The 21,894-nt window shown below is 39.7% G+C and overlaps 1 protein-coding gene across 2 annotated transcripts; it reads left to right on the forward strand.

Annotated features, from left to right (window-relative positions):
- si:dkey-199f5.8 (beta-1,4-galactosyltransferase 3) lies at positions 1-20,434 on the forward strand. 2 transcript variants are annotated; one of them, XM_042424170.1, is made up of 7 exons: positions 1-289; positions 11,046-12,455; positions 14,039-14,274; positions 15,073-15,260; positions 15,357-15,479; positions 16,471-16,575; positions 17,017-20,434. In XM_042424170.1, the coding sequence occupies exons 2-7, from the start codon at positions 12,182-12,184 to the stop codon at positions 17,261-17,263; spliced, it is 1,173 nt and encodes a 390-aa protein (XP_042280104.1). In that variant the 5' UTR covers positions 1-289; positions 11,046-12,181; the 3' UTR covers positions 17,264-20,434. The 2 variants fall into 2 exon arrangements, with proteins under 2 accessions (XP_042280104.1, XP_042280105.1); XM_042424171.1 differs by lacking the exon at positions 1-289 and adding an exon at positions 430-512.
- Positions 20,435-21,894: the final 1,460 nt, after the last annotated feature.

The following is a 21,894-nucleotide window of genomic DNA, read 5'->3' on the forward strand; positions in this document are numbered from 1 at the left end:
ACTGAAAGCACTGCATCTTCACTACTACCAATTTCTCATAAATGAGGAACTAGTGCCCTGTATACACATCGCCACACCGTGTCATTTGGGGTTTCAGTGAAGGGGGAGGAGAAGTACTGTGCGACACCGAGCGGAGCTGCTCAGTCGATCTGTGACTCCCGCACCACACCGCGTCCACGCAGCATCAACTTCAAAACATATCGGAAATACGGAGGAGGGAGGGTGTTGTAGGGGATATCGACGGTTAACACCTAAATAACCAGCCGAGGGATAAAAACAGCGTCTCTAGGTAAGAATGGAACTGTCAAATAACGCTATATTGTTGTCGACCGATAGTGAAACAGTAGCACCGTGCGTGCTGGTGTGTGTCTGCTAGCTTGCTAGCCAGCTAACTAACGTCAGGCGGCAGTTAACCCGCAGCGGTTAGCTCAGCTCGGCTCAACTCAGCTCAGCTCGGCTCGGCTCGGCTTGTCTTTCTTGTCACAGCTGGAGAGGATCAGTTGTACTTGGAGGTTGAGTTCTCTGTTGTGTTTACAGGATTATGGGTTTAAAAGTGTGGTTGATTATCTCTCGCCTTGGGTTAACATGTTTACGTCAGATAACTACACAACAGTTGATTAGCGTTAGTTAACAGTTAACGTGAGCTCCACTTTTAAATAAAACCCACCTCGATGTAAAACACTGTTTGAATGTTGATCTGCTTACACCATAAAAAGATCAAGGGAATATAGTTTTAATTTAACACTGTTCTATATAAGACAGCTCTGAAGTTTACTTGCTACACAACCGACAATATCTAAGCTAATTTAGTTAGTGTTAACGGGAGCTCAGTTTACCTTGCTTAACTTAGTTAACGCTAGTTAACTAAGCACATGAAAGTTTGCCTGCCTCTCAACTACTTCTGTGCCGCTGCTAAAATCACAACGACGACAGGAACAAAATGTTTGGGAAGACTTCCTCGACAATAAGAATTGGCAAGCAACTCGGTTTAATAAGAGATAGTTAGGTAAACGTTAACTAACGTTATACATGAGAGGCTTGAATTAGCCAAAGCTGGCTCCATGTTCACGGAGTGTTGAAAATACTCCGGTTATTCAACGATTGCGCCATTTCATGCCACTTTCTAGCTACAATCGCTGAACTTGGAGTCGAAACTGGTTGCATAGGCTATATTCTTTCACCAATATTCTCATGTATATCCTTCTCAGCAGAACAAAAGGCTGTGCGTGGCAGCCCCCTCCCCCCCCTCGACCTGTCAGATTGATTGAGTCCATACTTAAAAGTACGTTATGAGAGGACCAGAGCAGGGGGACAGATTGAGGGACCATCCTTTCATTTTCCACAAGAAAGATGTACCAGTAGCTTTATCTGTTGACAGCTGGGATGATATCTTTGTTGGGTTGTCTCAGGGTCACAGTATGGTCAGGATGATGCAGTCTGCAAACCCAGCCCTCCTCTCCTTACGTGTAACTTTATCAGCGAGACTTTATGTGTCAGAAACTTGAACACCACACACACGCAATCTTTCAAGCAACTCATTGGTTTACGTCTGTATTTAAAAATAGGACTCTAACAAGGTATGGATGTAAACTGTACTCTGCTTCCATGATATAAATTAATTTTTACCAGTAAACATCTTTAAAAATATATTTATTGAGGAAAAAAAATAACAATTGTACATAATAACTAGTCATCCTTATCAGCCTAAGTACCATGAGCATAGTTATAAAGTCAAATCTTTCTGCCCATTTTAAAACTGTACATTAACTACCATCTTTGTTTATCAATGGACAGTCTCTACCAATGGCGTCTACGCGTTTCCTGTCACTGTTACTTGCCAAAGTAAATGGTTCCCCTCCTTGCATAAACATAGGCAGCTTTTGCAAGTTGTTGAAATAAAGATAAGGACAGTTGTTGCAATACTATCTTCCTGTGTCAGGGTGATATCAAGTTTTTTTTTAAATCATTACATGGTTATATTATCAGTTTACACTTTGCTGTAACAGATAAAGTCTTCAGCACCAGTTTAGGTTTTTCTGAACCATAAGTTATATAGTGTAAAACAACAACAGTAATGTCAAACGACAATGACATGGTACTAGAACCTAAACTGATGCCTTAAAATGGTGAAATTTATATTAACAGCAGCAAAAATAAGACTATTCAATATACCAATGATATAAAACAATAAGAACATTTCTTAGCGTTTGTGTGCTATCATCAGGTAATGATTGATGTTTTTTTTTTACTAGATAAATGGAACAATAAGTTATGAGAACTGGAATTGATCAGTTTTCTGTCCACAGAATAATGCAGGCTCCTCATGTACCTGCTTGAACATCATATCTGCATGACTAATCTTTTTTACCCTGACAGACCACAGCACCCACGCCAGCTTACTGGAGATCAAACTAAAAGCTGTATGACATCCTTTATAGAAAGATCCGGCGTATTGTCACATTCTAGGCACAGAGTTAAAAATAACATGATACATGATTTTGTCAATATGATTTCAAGCTTGAAATGCAGTTCCATTAAACATGGGTTTTGTTCCTCAATCAGGGCTTTATGTGTCAGACTATCAGATATGATTTTGACATGGGGGGTTTGTTCTGTATTATCTTTCTGCATTAGATATTCTCATGGAGCAACTGTTGGCAGAGTCACCTTGGGTCTGGTCAGTCTCAGGTTTTTGCAGGATTATTTAGTTTGAATAGGCTAAATGTTACAAGTTGTTGCTCGTGGTGTTTACTCTCGTTTCTTCTGGAACTTGTTGCTCCAGTTTTGTTGTGGATTTTCTGGCCACCTGGGGGTTTCCTCATCTCCATGGTTGTCATCGCTAAGTTTGCAACCCTCTGGATAAGTGAAGGTCCCCGATGGGTTGGTTATAGCGGGAGGTGCGCACCGCACTATGGAAACTGCATGTGCAAACCAAAGGCAAGAAAGATGAGATGAAAAAGTGGGAGGAAGGAGGATGATGATGTGTTTTTTCCCCCCTCCCTCTCTTCAGCAGTCTGTCCCAGCGGAGTCGGACTCGAGGGAACAGCCTTAGAGACATGTACCAGCTGCACCCGCAATGAATGGCCAGGGCTCAGGATGGGTTGCCATGACAAGGACGCTGGCACGTGTTGTTATGCAGACACCCCTTTTCTCAGGGCATGTGTGCACATTATTTCATTGCCTGGTCTTGCGTGGTTGGTGCTTGAGAGCAAAGGCCTGCTTGCGTATACAGAATCTGAATAATGTTTTTAGAGTCTGTTGTGTCTGAAGGGCTGTTAGTGGGTTGTATAAAGAGTATCTGTCCGATGTAAGAAAAATGATGCCGTTGTGTAAGAGCTGTTTGTAGTCTGCTGGCCACATCTGTCACCCAGATAAGTTTCTCTCCTATTTGTAGTATTAAATGCCAATTCCCAAAACCAGCTGAACTACTCCTGTTTATTAGCTTACACTTACAGGTCCTCACTGTACTGGTTTACAGCCAACGCCCTTGTCTGACGTGTCCATTTAAATGTTGAACCCAATGTAAAAACTTTAACCATGTAATCTAGAGAGATACCATTGTTTCTAATGAATGAGGAAACGACAACATAATTGTATTATTAACCACTTTTATTGCTGTGTGAAACGAAACTCACCATGACAAGGTTGTAAGGAAATGATTTTATCTTGTGACCTACGGTAACTGTAGTCAAGTCAATGTATAACCAGTCAGTCTTTACAACATACAGCACATTCTATCCTTAGACTTTTTTATAAATATTAAGATTTGCTGCTTTGTCATATATAGTAGAAAACAAAATATCTTTCGGTTTTGGACTGTTGGTCAGATAAAACAAGCAATTTGAAGTCACTTGGGCTTTTGTAAGTTGTGGTGGGAGTTTTTCACTATGTTTTGACAGTTCAACAAATCAGCAGGTTAATCGATAATGAAAACGATAGCTAGTCGTAGCTCTAGATATTTACACGTTGTTAATGTGGTAGTTTCTCGGCAGCAAATTTTATTGTGGAGAGATAATACTGATTGTCGAGCAGAATGTTTGCCAGTAAAAAAGCACACTGAGGCCAAGGCTAAACCTCCAGGGGAAATATATTGTTGCTTTGATGCCAGACTTTGTACTACAGCTCTGCCCTGAGGCCAATGGGATGCCAAGCATGTTTCTGAAAGAACCTGTTAGTTTGTTCAAATCATCTGAGGTCACAATGAACCAACAACAGCCCACACAATACTGCCTGGCACAGAAAGGGTCTCATCAGTGATGTAAATAGTGAGAAGTTAGTGAGCAGGAACCTTTCCCTGCAAATTTGTTTTGTAAAATTGCTCATTGATAACTGTGTGGATCTGGTGAATTTTTTTTGGGGGGGGCTGGTGCTTTTTGCCTTTTAATTGACAGACAGTGTAAGAACAGTGTAACAGTGTAAGAACAGAAAGATGGGGGGAGAGACGGGTACGGCATGCAACATGTCAAACTGTGGAGGTTGGGGTTACGTGGTATGCTTCTTAACCATTAGGCCACCAGGACGCCTCAAGATCTGGTGCATTGTCATACCGAAATAAGGTTTTGTTTAGGATCACTGACTTTTTGATTAATGAATAAATACTACAGTTAATTTAGTAGTAAATTTAGTCAAATTTATATACAAGATTTTTGTTAAAATATATTAGTTTTTACATTTTTGTTTGACTTAATCTAACATCAGGTAGCTCCAACCTGTTTTGGCATGAGAGCTACTTAAAAACAAAGAAACAAACCCATCAAGAGCTACAAATTTTCCCTTTTATTTTTACATACTTGGTGAATATTCACTTTTCAAAAACACATTTTCCTCCCCTTTGCATGTTGTCTCTGCTCTCTTCCTCTTTCTTCACTATTTGTCTGGATGATCTCGTTTTCCGACTTGATTTTCCATAAAACAGAGGCCAGCTGTAAGGTTTACACATCTGTTTCTAATAGTCGACAATATTTTGTTTCTGCCTCTATGTATAAGAGAAGTGGACAAAATATAAATATAATACCGTCCAGTACAACACAACTGTAATAAACCATAGCCCAGAAAAAATACAACTCCTGACAAGTGTTTCAGCCGACCTGATGAATAATGTCAACTATCTTGTTCAGCCGTTGTTTAGAGGTCAATAGAAAGCAAACTACCACTAATCAATTGTTGTTACAAGCAATTAGTTGATTGATTGACAGATAATAAATAGCCAGCTATTTTTTTTATAATTGATTGAAGATGTCAGCTTTGGCTTTTGGAAACAGCATTTTTCATTATTTTTTTGACATTTTTATCGACCAAAAGACTTATCGATTAATTGAGAATAATGAAAATAATCATTAGTTAGCACTTAACCTGTCTCACCCTTAACAGTGCGTGCATACTGACAAATTGCTCCTCTGTAGACTAAATAGTAGATCCTGTACTACCACACATTCCCATTTACTCCATGGACTCCAAGCAGGACTTGAAGTGGATCCAGCTCAAGAAATAACACATGGTTTTACGCATACACTTTGTAAACAGTGAAAATCAGCTGCACATGCTGTTTCATCCAATAAACAGGGTGCCTGCAGATTCTTAAAAAAAGTCTTAAATAAGATTTTTGGAATTTAAGGTCATAAAATGTCTTAAAAAGGCTTATTTTTTAATTATGGTAGGTCTTAAATTTTGAGGTGATGCTTACTTACATGAGAAATATCTCCCCACAGGATTCACTAATTAGAATATGGTCGCAACTCACTCCAGTTCAGCTTTTTTTTTTTTTTTTCTGGTAATTTTTCGATTGGTTCTCCACAGGCTGCCTGCTCTCACCAAGGTAACAGGATTAAAGAAGTACACAAAACAGTATGGATGATGCTCAGATAAAGACAGTTGGCCAGGGGGATTCAGAGGAGACACAAAGCCCTCTGTTATTTCTGATAGTTGCTAGAAACTTGATAATAATGTTTGTTGTGTGGAGCCCCCAACACAACATGAAGGAGAGGAGCGGACTTGTAATTTGGTGACCGCTTAACTGGAGTTTACAAGTTGAATAGACATAAAGAGAATGAAAGGTAGATATGCTGTCACGTGTGTCTTAATCAGGGGGGAATGAACTGCAACTGACTCTGTAGTTGCAACCACAACAGCCTTATTGTTTTACAGTGTTGTCAAAATGAACAATTCCAAGCAAATTGTAGTTAAAAGTTAAATTTTAAATTAAAATGCTTTAACATAAATAGTTTTATCCAATATAAAGCATAACAGTGGGACACAATTCATTGCATTTGCCATTAATTTGATTACTCTATGTGATTTTTACATATGATTGTTATATGGACATACAAAATTATCCAGAAAAATATCCCTACTAATATTGTGAAATTGATTTCAAACATGAACCTCAGCCCTAATGTGCGTTTGTTTTGCTCTGGAAAGGATATTAAATTTTCTCTGTCAAGGTCTTTTAAAAAGGTCTTTTAAAAGGCATTAAAGCATTAAAAACCATTGAATTGCCTCCCACATCTCCTTTTTTATTTGGAAAATGGCAATTCAATCCAGTTAACAGGCCACAGTTCTGTTCCACCCCTGTTTTTTTTTTTTTTTTTTTTTTTTCCTCTCCACTCTTTAAGTAGCCACAGATCTGGACATTATTCCAGATCATTAGAGTACACATTTCCATTCCATCTAACCTCATTTTACTGATTAGTTCTCCTCTGGTGGCAGATGCACATGAATAAAATCAGTTGCAGTTGTCTGACTGGAATATACAGTAAAAGCAACCGGATATATACGCAAGTGTAATCATACAGCATGTGGGTGCTGTAGAAATGTAGACGAGACATCCACAGACTTTAACAATAGCATGCCAATAAATGTTCTGCAGACCTGCACGTTGATTTTGGAAGGACATTTGTTTCTCTGCCATGTAGTCTTCCTATCGCTGACAGAGAGCTGGAGGACAATAAATTTCTATAATCTCTCTTACTGACATCTATTATTGTCATCTTTAATGCCAGCTTCTTTTTTATTTCATTGCTAGATAAATAGGGCAAATACCTTGACCTATTGTACGTGTTTAAATACATGATTTCAGTGGATAACAAGGCAGACATCCTTGTCGAAATTGCCTTACAGCATGCTCAAGTCAAGCTATATCCCTGAGTGAGAGCTTAAAGTGAATCCTTGCGCAAAAGAAAGTGGAATTTCATGAACTTTCACCCCATTAACTGCAGTAGGTTTTAGTAGATTTAACATGAGGGTCAAACATTTAAGACTGAAGAGCGCTCGCTCATCCTCGGTAGGCTTGAACATATAGAAGTGATGACACACTCAGGCAGATGTGAAAGGCTTATCCTCTAATGCCTTGCTACGTGCTTCAGCGGTGTTATGAGGTGAAGGTCTTTAACCAGACAGTGCAAGTTAGTCAAGGTTTTGTGGCAAGCTTTTCCATCAGCTCTCTTTTCATCTCCCTTTTGTAGAAATGCTCAACAGTTGTGCTCAGCATATATTTTTCTCGTCAGTATCTACGTAATAATTTAGCCCTCTTTTTGCTTCACAGAACTGCCTAAGAAGTAAATACCCGATGCTTATACAATAGCTTCCATTTTCCTTTGTTGCAGTGACATGTAGCAGACCAGCAGACAATAGTAGTCTCTATCCTTTGGGGAGAAGTGTATTCATAGGCAGAAATCTAAAACCTGTTGCAGTTTTTAAAGTGTAAACTGAAGTATATATGGTGACACCCCAGAAAGCTCACACTGCTTATAGACTGAGATGTTCCAAGCCTAGAGCCACACACTAGTACACATAGCATTGTGTACTGAAACAGGGATGTACCACATCTCTATTCTGTGCTCTGCTTATTTGATGCAAACCAGCTGGGCCTGGAATTTCTGGATCAGATACTACCAATTTTAAAAAAACCCACAAAAGGTTAAAAAAAAAAAAAAGAGGCTCTTGCTGCTGAAACTGATTTGTGCATAAATGCTGCTGTGAAGTTTAGTTCAGGGGATGACTATCTGACAGTTGGAGAGAACAGAGTAGAAAAGTGACCAGGGCCATTAGAGACTCTGTATAAATGTCTGGTTAGGTAAACAGCCTCTGTGGAGACCCCCACTGGCTGCTGGTTTATGGCTGTCAGTGGGCTGTGCGTGTGTGCTATGCTGTCCCTTTGAGATCAGAACAACAGTGCTGACCGTAAGCCTTAGTCCCTAGATGATGATCTAAATATATAACTCCCATACTCCTACACCCACCCCCCCCCTTCCCCTTTTATTTTCTAGTCTGCTCTTCATTCCGACCCCCGTGTCAGCCTTCTTGGCTCCTCTTGCATTCATTCATGTGTATGCAAGCATGCATGTGGACATACATATGCATGTAATATTAATGCCCCATGGGCAGAAAGAAAATGTCCCATTTGTTGGATGTTATGTGCCATTATTGTTTAAAGCACACATTGCATAGTATAGCAGCAAAAAAAAGAGAGGGAGAGAAGAGAGGAGGTGCTGGTAAGAAGACCAGAACAGACTTGCATTGGTGTGCAGCAGTATGTAATGTCATGCCAAACCTGCCTTTTTAAAATTCTAAATGTAGAAAGGAAGGATATCCGTGCAGGAGAGATAATGAAGTCAAAAGCACATAGTGTAACCAGACTGTTGGCTGCTCTCCCTCTCCCCCTCGAGCTCCTCTTAGTTTGCTTTGTCCTTTTCTTTCTTTGGTTTGCTCCTCATCCTCAGCCTTTTAGCTAGCACAGACAGATTTGTCTAAATCAAGTCGCTGGGTCTCAGTCTTGTATGCGTGTTAAGTCGGTGCCTAAGCTTTGTTGAAGGAGGTGCCTGCTGCCAGATTCTCTCACTGTTATAAGCCAGCTCAAGAAGAATATGGTCCTCAAGCACTAGTGAAACGTAGACTTTGCACCCCTTGTAAAGAGATTCATATATCCTGTTACAAATGAATGTGTTACTGGTAAATGGTTGAATAGGAAGGGTGTATCTTAGAAAGTTTCAGTTCATTCTCTGGGGGATTGCCTAATGCATGATACTTAGTCATGTAGCAGCTCAAACTTGCCCAACACATTGGATCTTATCAGCTATGTTTTGTCCTTGAAAACCTGAGATGTTTAATCATTTATAATCAGCTAGTGAGCGAGAAAAGGCATGAACCAGTTAGTAAGTCTTTGCAATTTTCCCAGTCGCTTGTTTTTGTGCTCCACATCTCTTGAGTGACGGAGCTGGATTCCCCTCCTGTGGGATTAACCAGAGTCTTAATGGCATGATCTTTATAAACCATATCCATAATCTATGGCGTTATTAAAGGGGCCAGGCAAAGTGAGATGGGTCAATCTGCCATCTGCTCACATTTCCTCTTGAAGATGAAAATCCTCTGCATAGCATTTCCTCTCCTTTTGATCCACATGTTCCCCTTAGGGAAAAACCTTTATTGTCCTTGAATGGAAAATCCTGTCAGTCAGCTGTCTGTGTACCAAAAAGAAATACATGAACAATACAGTTCAGCAAGCACGAGTTTGTCCGATGTCATCAATATATCTGTATAGTGGATCAAGTAGGCTGTATGTTTCAGTTGTAGTTTACACAGTTAAAGGACATTTTTCTTTTCTTGCCACCTTGGTTGTAGATTTAACTTATTTTCTGTCTGTTATGATAACATTTAAATTCTTACACGCCATCTTCACTGAGGAAACTTGGGAAGAAGATGTCAATATCATGCTGATGATTCAGCAGGCGTGAACTTAACAGGCGGGGAAATGCCTGCGTTACGGGCAACAATTGATCTCTGTCATTTCTTGAAATATTTTTTAAAAGCACAGCCAGGCAAAATAACAAAAACTGTTCGGGGGGAAAAAAGTCGTCTTTCGGTACAGAGATGGCATAGGCTTGTATGACATCAGTTTTTAAGTCTTAAGTGCAGTGTGAGATGTTGCAGTACTATTATGTTTTTAGACCTTTCATTCAAAGCAACAGACTTGAACAAAAAGTTTGGGTATGAAATATAAAACACTGAAGTGCATTGAAGAGCTGCCTCCTTAAAAACTAAATTTTAACATAATATGGTATAATGTACTATAAAACAGAGCAGCAAGGTTTAGTTGATTAATTGATTAGTTGCGAACTCTTAAATTAATTGGCATCTATTTTGATAATCGAGTCATTTTTTTAAGAAGAAAATTTCCAAATTCTCTGATTCCAGCTTCTCAAATGTGAATATTTTCTGGTTTCTTTAGTCTCTAACGACACTAAACTGAGTGTCTTTGGATTGTGGACTGTTGGCTGGGACAAAAGAAGACATTTGAGGACGTCACCTTGGGCTTTAGGAAATAATGATCGGCATTTTTTACTGCTTTGTGACATTTTATGGACCAAACAACTAATCGATAAACCAAGAAAATAATGGACAGATTAATTGATGATGAAAACAATTGTGAAATCAGTAATGGTATTCTTTGTAGGCGTGAGGTTGCCAGCTGCTCTCTAGTTTTTTTTCTCTGTCTCTCCACCAGGCTCATAGCATTCAGTGGGATTAGGATTAGTGGTCTGAGGCTGGCTACTTTAACAAGCACTAATTGATTTGTGACTAAGAATGTGTTGGCTACAGCAGCAGACAGCACCAGAGCAGGGTTAGGAGTTATACAAGGTCAGAAAACACAATATTTCAGCGACCTAATGCAAAACAGGGCCATTGCAATGCAAATGCAAAAACAGGGCCATTGAGTTTGTTGGCTGTAGAATTAGGAAGTTTGATCCACACGGCAGTACACGGCATCCCGTCTGCCATCCACTTTGGGCAGCAGGCCTCTCTATGGGGAGGCATCTGCACTGGAGCTCACGCTGTGTCTGAGTAGTCGAGGCTATCCAACTGTGCTGTTGGGTCTCCGTGTAAACAAACACAATCCATTTGTTGGGCCTGTATTGCACACAATTAGTCATTGTTTGTATGGGAAAAAAACATTCTGCTGTAAGCACAAAATCGCTGATGTCAACAGTTTGGGCCAACGGGTGTCAGTCAATATAACTGTCCCTCCTCCTCTTCTATGTGTTCTCTTTCAGAGCGGCGCTGGAGCGATTGGTCCGGTTCCTGTCCATCCAGTGAGACCAGTGGCTGTCAGCCCAGGAAGCCGCTTTAGGTGTCTCATAACTGTGGATTTCATCATTATGGGACAATAGCTGTGGGCATCAAAGCTCTCCCTCCTCCTCCTTTTCCTCCTCCCCCATTTCTTTTTCTCTCAGCCTGACTTTCCGCTGAAACCCCCCACCCCCCACACCCCCTAACAAATATACAGTCACACACACACACACACACACACATCCAACCCTCTGACCACTCCTCCCACGCTGCTCATGGTACACACCCCCTGTTTCGCCAGCCAGTCAGGCAGTGAGTTAATGAAAGCTGTGTAATCCTCTGTAAAGTATAGGGCCTATACGGCTGCATATGCTCCCTTTTGTCATGGCGGCTGTTGTTGTTGCAGAGGCCTCTCTCAGGAGAGTACACGAGGGAGAACAGAAGGCAGCATAAAGCTCACAAAGAGAGAAAGAGAGAGGGAGAGTGAGGGACACTGACGTTGCCATTTATTTGACCGGAGGAGAATGAGCTTCGCAGGGAAACAAATGGAATTCATTGGGGGGTGAAACAACATGATGTGGGACTGGCATTACCACCCCACGCTAATCAAAAATTGGACCAACAGTCAACTTTGGAGATATTTGCCACATACTTACCTGCACCAAGGAATGCAGTGAAATAGAAAAAAGTAAACAAGACTTTTTTTTTTTTTCTTGGTTTTGAATATTTTTCTATTTGCCCTCTCCTTGGTGGTCTCTTTGATTGATAACCTACCAAAAGTGCCTTTTTGTGTTACTTTTGACTATTTTTTTACTTCCTCCATATTCAAACTTCATATTGCCATAGATTGTTGTATATAACTCTCCATACATGAATCGCATTCAGTGACTGTTATGAATGCCATATTTTAGAGAGGGCACATAGCATATTTGACACGACACAAGCCTCCAACAAACACACAGTTGACAATCATCACCTTCCTGACTTTTGTTTCTACTTGTGGAGAGCTTCCACAGCCCCAGCATTAAATCACTTAAAAGTCAGGTCGCCCAAGACCAGCGTGACTTTTTGCACAACCTCCTCAAGACCTTCGTTGCTTTGACAACGCAGAGCCTTCGCCATGGTCAGTTTCCAGTCCAAATGGCGCTACCTTTTCATGTTCCTGGGCATCCAGCTGGTGGTCATGGCGCTGCTGTCACGAGAGGGCTACCAGAAGAGGGTCACCTACTTCATCCGCATCTTCCGTAAGCCTGACACCACTGGTTTGTCAAATCGGAACCATACAATAGCCGGCATCACCGGAGGGGATGTATATGCCAACCTCTCCCACTTACCCAAAGCTCATAACCATGGAGACGCCATGCCCTTCTGCCCTAAGACGTCCCCTTTGATAGGTGAGCTGTCTCACTGCTTTCTGTGTTCATCTGTAGTACCTCTTCTGTACTTAATCTCTGAAGACAGCACTGATTTATGAACAAGCACACCTTCCTTATTGCACCTTGTTGTTGCTCCTTGATCTTGTCCCTTCACTTTATTGTCTGATTTACTGATAGCTCAGTGTTTCCTTGTACATTAAGTATCTTTCTTTCAGCCAACATCGTGTCGCAATTGAACAGCTGATTGTTGATTGTAAAGGTTTTTCTTGTTTAAGGTGGAGATATGTAACTTAAGTGCCTTCTCTAGAAATTGTGCAACAGCTGTTGTGTTGAGTCACAGGCATGGATTACATTGTCTTTTTTTTTTTTTTTTTTTTTTTTTTAACACAGTAAGTGTCTGTTAGTGAATGACTCACTTGAGTGTCCAGCAGTACTGAAGCTTTGACGCTACTGGGATTTTATGAGAATGTGATTGCTGCTAGGAGAGTTTCATCCACCACTATTTCTGATTTAGTAACAGCAATGAAATAAGGACCAAGGTTGTCATTTAAAATACATTTTTCAAATGCTAATTTACAAGAAAAAATACATCAGGAACCAGCTTCTCCTCACACAGGACACAATGTATATACACATTGTTACATATCCTCTATTTGTCTGTTCCTTGCCACACACTTGTTACACATTACCTAGACATCCTGGTCCTGCTTAATGTTTATTCAGTATATCCTAACTATAATGCACTCTCAAAGCAGGCTTAGTTTACTGCTTTCCGGGCTCTGCCCTCTGCCTCTTTGTTCCCACATCATTGCCAGTAATTTAAAACTACACGCTGATAACTGAGCCAGAGGCCATGGGCTACTTTTCAAGAAAACATAATGGAAAAAGGTCATTGAGGTATTACGAGGGGAGAATGACTGGTATTCTTGTACCGCAACAGTCCAAACAGGTCAGGTTAGAATATTAGAGTCAAATTTTGGGCAACGTATGTTTGAATTTTTCTGTCATTACAAGGTTGCTTGGCCTGCGTTCACAATACTCATCATAGTCATCATACTTAGTTAGCTAGATAGAGACTATGTGTTCACATGTAGCCTGTTTTCACATCATCAGCTGCTGTGCTGTGGAGAAAAAAAAAATCTGTTTTGTAAACTGATATATTTTGACAGTATACTGTGACTGCGTGCACTGCACCACACATCATAGACGCTCAGATCTCAAAGTTAGAACTGTAGATTTAAGCATCTGAGCAAAATCTAAGCATAAAAAATCTGTAATAAATTATATTTTGTGGTTATTTCCACAGAGACGAGCAGGAAGCACTTTACTCATTTGCATACTCAAATATACTTGTCTATGCTACTTAAATTTAAACAAAGAACACATGCCAGAACTGCTATTGATACATTTGAAAGACATCCGACTCTGTGCTGGTATCAAGATTTTTCTCAGTTCAGCGTGTTTGAGTGTTTTAAATGGTGACATCACATTCAAATCATGGATTGTCATACTCTAACCACATTATTTGCCTTCACTCCATTAAACTCATCCTTTTTTTTCCGTCTCACTGGTAATGACAGCACACCAATTTCTCTTCACAGGTGGGCCGATCCATGTCAGCTTTCCATCAGGGCTCACTCTAGCAGAGGTTCAGAGGAAAAATCCACTCGTGGTGCGCGGAGGACGCTACAGACCACCGGACTGTGAGGCTAGGCATCGGACCGCCATCATCATTCCCCACAGACACAGAGAACATCACCTTAAGTTCCTACTCTACTACATACACCCTTTTCTGCAGCGGCAACAGCTTAACTATGGGATTTATGTCATTCATCAGGTGAAAGACACACACAAACAAATCATATACTGTACACTAAAGGAAGATTCAAAGGGCGAATGAGGGATTTTACATTTCCACTGTTTAGTTTTGGTTATATATTATTATTATTTTGTGAACTAACAATATCAATGAACCCCTTTAGTGTAGCATTCACTACAGTTCAGGCTAGATGAAGACTGCCCTCTAGTGTGCTGTTACTGAACAAGCATGTCAGAGGCTGAGAATGCCAAAGTGGTTTAGAGGGTTTAATCTCCTTAGCTGCTTGTAACAGTTCATTGATGTTTACTCCTCTGCACTTTATTATCACTTCTCGAGCTGGATTTGTCATCGCAGAGTCATATTGTGGGATCTTATTTGTATAATTTGTCTTGTCTCTGCTTTGTGGGTACCTCGAAATAAATCTAGTAGGTTGATTCACAATGAATCAGATGATGTGCCACATTTTATTTTAGGATGAAACAGAAAAATTAACATATGAATAAGGTTTGAAAAATATGATGCAACAGTAACATTGTGGTAGGGATGAACAGTACATCTGTATTTATCATTTACTGTAGGTTGTTGTAATCATATCATTGGATTTTTGTTGACTGAAAAACCATAACCTGCAGGAATAACCACAATACCACCACAATAACCTGTAGATTATTGTAATATTTTTCCCCTATCATATTATATATGCTGACCCCTTTTATGAGTAAAGTTCTCACTTGATTAAAGTGCTTGATTAAATGCAGTTAAAAGACATGGATTTAGGTTGTCATTTTTTTTACACAGTGTCTGTTTACTCTGCAGGCTGGAAACTACACTTTTAACAGGGCCAAGCTGATGAATGTGGGTTTCCGAGAGGCCATGAAGGAGGAAGACTGGGACTGTCTCTTTTTCCATGATGTGGACCTCATTCCGGAGGACGATCGCAACACATACGTTTGCGACTCCAACCCCAAACATGCAGCCATCGCCATGGACAAGTTTGGCTACAAGTACGTCCATTAAAGAATTTACTCTTCACAGACAGACACATTACACATCCTATGTCCCACAGTTTTTGTAATACCTCCTTTTACAATCCTCTCAAGGCTTCCGTACAAGATGTACTTCGGAGGAGTGTCAGCTTTGACACCACTGCACTACCTTAAGATGAATGGCTTTCCCAACAACTACTGGGGCTGGGGTGGAGAGGACGATGATATTGGAGTCAGGTGAGAATAATTTTGGCCAGTTGCTCTTAAAAGAGTTATCCACTGATTAAATCAGGCACTTGTGTAACATTGCTAGACTCGTGATGGGCAGTAAAAAAAAAAAAAAGAACCAGAGACTCACATTCTTCTGCCTTGTCAAATCCTGGCGCCTACATTACCCACATTGCAACCTGACTGCAAACAGTTCTATCAGAGATTTGTGCGTGTTGTGCAAGCAGATGCTAATGTAGCCTCGAGCTGCAAGCCTCAAGTAGAGATGAGGAGCTCTAGTAACCTTACTTCTTTCTAACTACACACCCTCAGATCTTTTTTTTTCATCTTCACACTTGTAGTCCTTATCCTCATCTGGCATTGTAGCTATTGAGGCAGTTTATCAGACTTTGTATAAATTCTTTTGATTCTCCCTCTGGAGCCACAAAAGACTTTATACCACTTTTTTTCCCGCATATGCAGCAGTACTACTGAAAATTGAATTTTATGTGTAAAATCGATGTGCTTTCCTGTCAAGGTTCATCTGTGGACAAACTGCATCCATACCCCATCACACATGAATGTTTCCAGTAATCAATCTCTGCCTGAATGATGACTGAACTCTGAAGTCCTGGTGTAAAAGTTATACTTCTTGTAGATCTCTAATTTGACGCTGATATTTAACACTGACCAAAAGCATCCCTCAGTTGATCACAAAGTAAAGATTTTGAGGCCCAATATGTAACTATTCGCATTAAAATGTCTAAAAATGACTAGACCTATGCTATATATTTTATTTAGTTGTGTACTTGCATTATCCCAAATGTTTCCAACAATGTTCAAATGTTTAATAATGAAGACAACAACTCCCATGATCCCACACTACTTCACGACCTCACCAAACTTCGTCTTTTGTTATTGTTTTGATTGAGAGACCCCTAGTGGCAGAAAACGACACATCGTGCTTTTAAACATCTATCGAACAATAACCACATTCCGACTGTGTTATCTGTCTTCTCAGGGTGTCTCTGGCGGGGATGTATATCACTCGCCCATCACTAAAAGTGGGCCGTTACAAGATGATTAAACACAAGCTGGACAAAGGAAATGATGTGAACCCAAAGAGGTACAGTAAACAAGTCGGTGCATTTGGTTAATGTGGAAAATGTGCAGCAGAGCTGTAAATAAATAGAAGTTGTAGTATTTACTGTGTTTTTACAGTGTTGCTTACCAAGGGGGAAATATTTAAGATAGTGGTCAAAATGAGCCAGCACCCAGACAGAATTTACTCGTTAGCTGTGTCCACACTATGTGCTTCACTTTTCATTTCCCCTTTTTTCCTTCACTGTAGAGGTATTTGACATGAGCTGACACAGCCTGGTCTAAATATTTCTCTCTATTTACTACACGTTTTAATGTCAGTTATGATGTTGGGTGTTGTAAGACTTGTAAGCTTATTCTGCAGTTGCTATCAATGCAGAAGAAGCCACTTAAGCTTAGAGTATCAGTATACCAACGGGTGAAAGGTAATCGTTGAAAAACTTCTCGTTTTGTTTCCCGTCTCAAGGTTCAACATGCTTGCCAAGACGCGTCAGACCTGGAAGCTGGATGGAATGAACACAGCTGATTATGAGATAATCTCACGGAAATACCTGCCCCTCTACACCAACATCACTGTCAACATCGGCACTGAGGCCGGTCTACATCCTGCCCCCAAAACACCACCTCCTCCTGCCAAAGCTGCAGGAAAACCTGCAGCCGGAGCACCAGCGAAAGGCTCAACCAAACTCAAAGAGGGCCACTCAGAGAAATAGTCGACCCTAAGACATCCCTAATCGTGTTTCACTCTGCCATTACTTTGGTGGGATAATCCTATCAGTGCATGCTGTAGGATGATGTTTTTTTCTCCTTGGTGGCCTGGGGTTTTTTTTGTTCATTTTAATCTTTTTCATGTGTTAGTGGAAGAATTATTTTACGGAGAATCAACATCATACTCAGCCAGAGATTCTCTTCTGCCTGCGGTGACAGTGAGACAGTCATTTGGGTGATTAAAAACACCTGATTTACTGAAAATAAAAAAACAATAGACATGAAATTCTCAACCTGCTCTAGATGACGGCTCTCAACCTTGGATCCTGTGACATCAACGATTATTATTCCAAGGGAGCCACAGCAAAGAGTGAAGGGTAAAAGTTGGACTCTGTGAGTTTATATATCTACAGCGCCATGGTCGCTGGTTAAACCTTGCGATGCCTTAGAATCTTGTTCTTTATTTTTGTCTTTTCACTCGTACCTTACTTAATTTAGAATACTGTGTTTTTAATGGAGCAGTAGCTGCAATTTCCAGCAGTCACACTGTGCCACAACAGAGTCAGACTCTCTCTCTCTTTTTTTTTTTTTTTCTCTAAGCCAATGAATACATGAGTCAAGGAGACGATTTTTGTTTCCAGTTGAGTGTGTGAAGCTGCTATAACGAGTAATGAATGAAGGAACTTGACAGATTTGTGTATTATTATGATTATTATTATTATTATTATTACTGCTTCAAACATAACAGCATACATATCCTATCCATCTGCAAATACCCAGGGCCGGATTTAGAAAGGGTTCTCATACAGATGCTGTTCTACAGTTTATCAAAAGATAGACTAAAGCTTTCTTATGTTTTCCAAGTTATATCTGTGGAAATATCAGTGGGCTATACAGTGACAATATTTTAGTTCTGTACACAAATGCTGAAATACAGTTCTTCAGTGTAGCGTTCATCTCAGCAGTAATTCAACAGAGCCTTTCAAATCATTTCCTTGTATTTCAGCACATCATCCAATATCTACAACCTTTGATTGCATTTTCTTTTTGTGTGTTTTTGTTTATTTGCCTTTATCGAATAGAACAGGTTTTGATGACAGTGATCAGTTCTCTGCCTTGAGACGAGCTTGTAATTCACATCATAATGGAGTCTGTCTTGCATATATATATATACTTTTATATATATATGTGGATTATGTACAGTATACATATATAGCTCAATATCTAAATGTGTCACTCGAATGCTGGCTTGCACCCTCAACACTTTACATGCAGTAAATATTTATAATGTGCTATTTTTTTTTTTTTTTTTTGTATTGTATGTCCCCTCTTCTGTCCTTTTGAGCTGAAATACAGAAAGTGCTCAAAAAATATCACTTCTGCATCAGGCTCAGATCAGTGCAGGTCCGTGAGTGTAGATTAGTCGATGTTTCAAGCTCAAGCAACCAAGTAGCCAAATTTATCTATCTACACAAACAAGTTAGTTCAGCTTGAGCCCAAAGCATAACACTAATCTTTGTAATCGCTGTTCCAAGGAAATACAGTGGCACCAGTTGTGGTGGTTATCATGTTGGTACTTCACTTTGATCCTTGAAGGATTAAATGCTATTTTGTGATTTGAAAAGAAATTTTCCTATATCTGTTATTTGAAAACCCACAAAGTAACGTCTAAAGGCATTGTGGTCAGGTGGAGATGTGATAAATGACAGCGTGTCTGAGAAATGTAAAGGAAAATAAAGATCTCTTCAGCAATATTTGCAGGTTGTAAGTTTGATACAAGGAAACATGCCGTGATTCTCTATCTTTTCTCATTATATTCTTTTCATGTCTATTTCAAATACAAAAAACCCCCTCACACGTTCTAATCGCCGTCTGTGACTCTTGTTCTTTAACAAGTTATCACATGGAAAGATCTGCAATGTCCTCTCCACTAGTAGTGCCCTTGTACTGCATGTCGACAGTCCACCCTCCTCTTCACTCTGTTGACAGATTTGATTGTTTACACGATATAAAATAAAATCCCTTTACCCAATGAGTGTGGCTGTACTGGTAGGTAAACGAGCTGAAACCAAAGATGACTATGTGGAAAGCTGTGATGATAAACAGGAAATGTGTGTGTGTGGGTGGTTGCACACAGTGCACTCCACAAATTGTGAACGATTCCTGGAAAGCTGTATGATTCTGTCTGAAAGGACAGGCCTATCATTTCTCTCTATCAACATTTGTAGCCTCTTTCCATTCTGTGTTTAAAATGGTCTCGAAACCATCATGTATTCGGATTCCCCTAAAATTCACAAAGCCAACAGATGATTAAATCCTGTACAGGTTTTTCAGTGGAGGGACGAGGATAGTTCATGATGACTATTAGGGTTTTTTTTTTGTTTGTTTGTTTTTTTGGGTCAGTGTAGATGTGTTGACAAATGTTGTAATGAAACTTATTTTTATCTTCGTATCATTGTGGTATCGGTCTGTTGAAGTGGACAAGATAAGCTCTGAGAGTGGTTGCCTGTGATTTTCATGAATAGATGACTACATACTGCAATATCATTTTGATGTGAATTAATATCCAACTCCTATGGCCTTAGCAGCACATCCAAGACTAGTATTTAAACACTTCACTAATACAATCGTATCTTTATATCAAGACTAAATATGCATGGTAAAGAACCTGTTAGTAAGGGTATGGGAATGTACTGAGCACCATGTGGAGATGATACATATCAGTGCCCTCTTAGAAAATATCAAGCATGCTGAAGTGTCTATGTTGTGAACTGGAAACTGTCTTATTGTGACTTTAAATGGAAGTTTCCATCTGTTGTGCAGAGCTCTCCTCACTGTTGTGTAAAATTTAGAGGATATGAGTTGGGCATTTTGACCACAATATACAAGGGAAGCTTAAATTCCCAAAGTCACAATGCACAGTCTCCATCATTTACTGTGTAATACTTGACCTTATGTTTCATGTTTTTTTTTGTTGTTGTTGTTTGTTTTTGTTTAAAGCTATTTAGAGTTTGATTTGACTTGACTCCGTTCTGATGTGGATAAGCTCAACAACCACAGAAAGCAGTGATCACAGGGTAGTACTGAAGCAACCAAGGGCAATGTGACTTTGTTAGTTCTTCTGCACAGTCCAGAGTGGCCTTAAATTCATTAATAAACTGATTATTCAAAAGAAATGCTGTCACTTTTTATAAAAAAAAATTGTTTTAGCTGAATTTTTTGTCATCTTGTGATCATGTTTTTTATTGTTTTGTATCTTAACACAAAGTGAAACATGAGTCAGAAGCGCTTTGTCCTCTACAGCAGTGGTTCCCAACCTTTTTCCTAAATGAAATCAGTATTTACTGTGAGCACGCTTTGCTTTTAAAACAACACCAGTTCTCCTCCGTACACCTGCACACAGGTTTTTAAGGTACTTGTTATAAACTTTTAAAACAACCCTTACATTTTTTTTGTTTTCCTCACAGAAATGATGAATGAATCCAACAACAAAAACAATTCTTACACCTCCTAGTGGAAGCCGGGACCCCCAGGTTGGGAACCAGTGCCCTATAGTACATATCCAGACCAATGATTGCATCCTCCCCAATACACAGTGTCCACCTCCAATATCTGTTCAACAAAAAAGTTTCATTAAGTATGTAATAAAACATTATGACCCACCCTGCACACCCCAGAAAGACCTCAAGTAGGTGATTACAGATATGATCAGGTTTTCAATCAATATAGACTCCTAGAATTAAATGTTGGATTTTGGTACCATGTATTTTTGCTGCAGAGGCTCAAAGTGGCGCTATATTCAAAATGAGCGCAGTCATTCCTGTTTGTATAATGTTTGCGCTGTAAGCTGCTGTAAAGCTGGTTAGCCTTTTTATGATGGAGAAGAGATCCAAATTGCTCCCATCATTTAATAACAACACTTGTTATGGTTTAAAGAGTCTTAAATTACCTTTTAAAACTACCAATACTATATATATGTTAGTCCCTATTTGTCCATAAAAGCAAAATGAGCAGTTAAGGACTTTAAAAATACTATCTTGAGTAAAAATAAATTAATGGATGATTTGTATTTGTAGATGAAAGAATGCATTTTGACCATGATAGTTATCAGTTGGTATTTATTTTAAAGGGCGGTACTTCTTTCATCTATGAGCTATTTAAGAGGGGGCCAATTTTTTATGCTCTATGATACATTTCTAGGTAAGTTTGAAATCTTATCCCATAATATCTTTTTCATGTAAGTATTAAAAAGATTGCTGGTATACAGTTTTTAAAAAAAAGTCCTAAGGATGACCAGGTAAGAAACCACACCAACTCTGGAGGCTGGTCTGTTTATTTTCCTCTGGGGACACAATCACTGTCAGAGAATATAGGCTTAAGTTCAGGCTTGAGCTGAAGGGCCCACAGACACTGCAGGCGGGATTGGACTGGCTCTAGTCACAGAGAGGTGGGTTAATTAAAGGAACAGGCCAAAGGTGCATTTTTGTCCAGTCATGTTCCGTATTATTGAAAAAAAAAAAAAATAAAAAAAAAATAAAAAATCCACCCGCCGAGACGGGCCTTGGGTTATGGGGAAAGCACCTCCAGTCTAGCTTCTGGGAGCTCAAATGCTGGTGTCCTTTCTCTCCAGCTGCTG

Source organism: Thunnus maccoyii, chromosome 10 (genome assembly GCF_910596095.1).
Source record: "Thunnus maccoyii chromosome 10, fThuMac1.1, whole genome shotgun sequence".
Classification (NCBI taxonomy): domain Eukaryota; kingdom Metazoa; phylum Chordata; class Actinopteri; order Scombriformes; family Scombridae; genus Thunnus; species Thunnus maccoyii.

What these genes read in the sequence shown, in the direction of transcription:
- si:dkey-199f5.8 (XM_042424170.1), top strand. Translation starts at nt 12,182, where the DNA reads ATGGTCAGTTTCCAGTCCAAATGGCGCTACCTTTTCATGTTCCTGGGC. An exon ending in ATGGACAAGTTTGGCTACAA is followed by an intron (nt 15,261 to 15,356) that starts GTACGTCCATTA and finishes AATCCTCTCAAG; the next exon opens with GCTTCCGTACAAGATGTACT. An exon ending in AATGATGTGAACCCAAAGAG is followed by an intron (nt 16,576 to 17,016) that starts GTACAGTAAACA and finishes TCCCGTCTCAAG; the next exon opens with GTTCAACATGCTTGCCAAGA.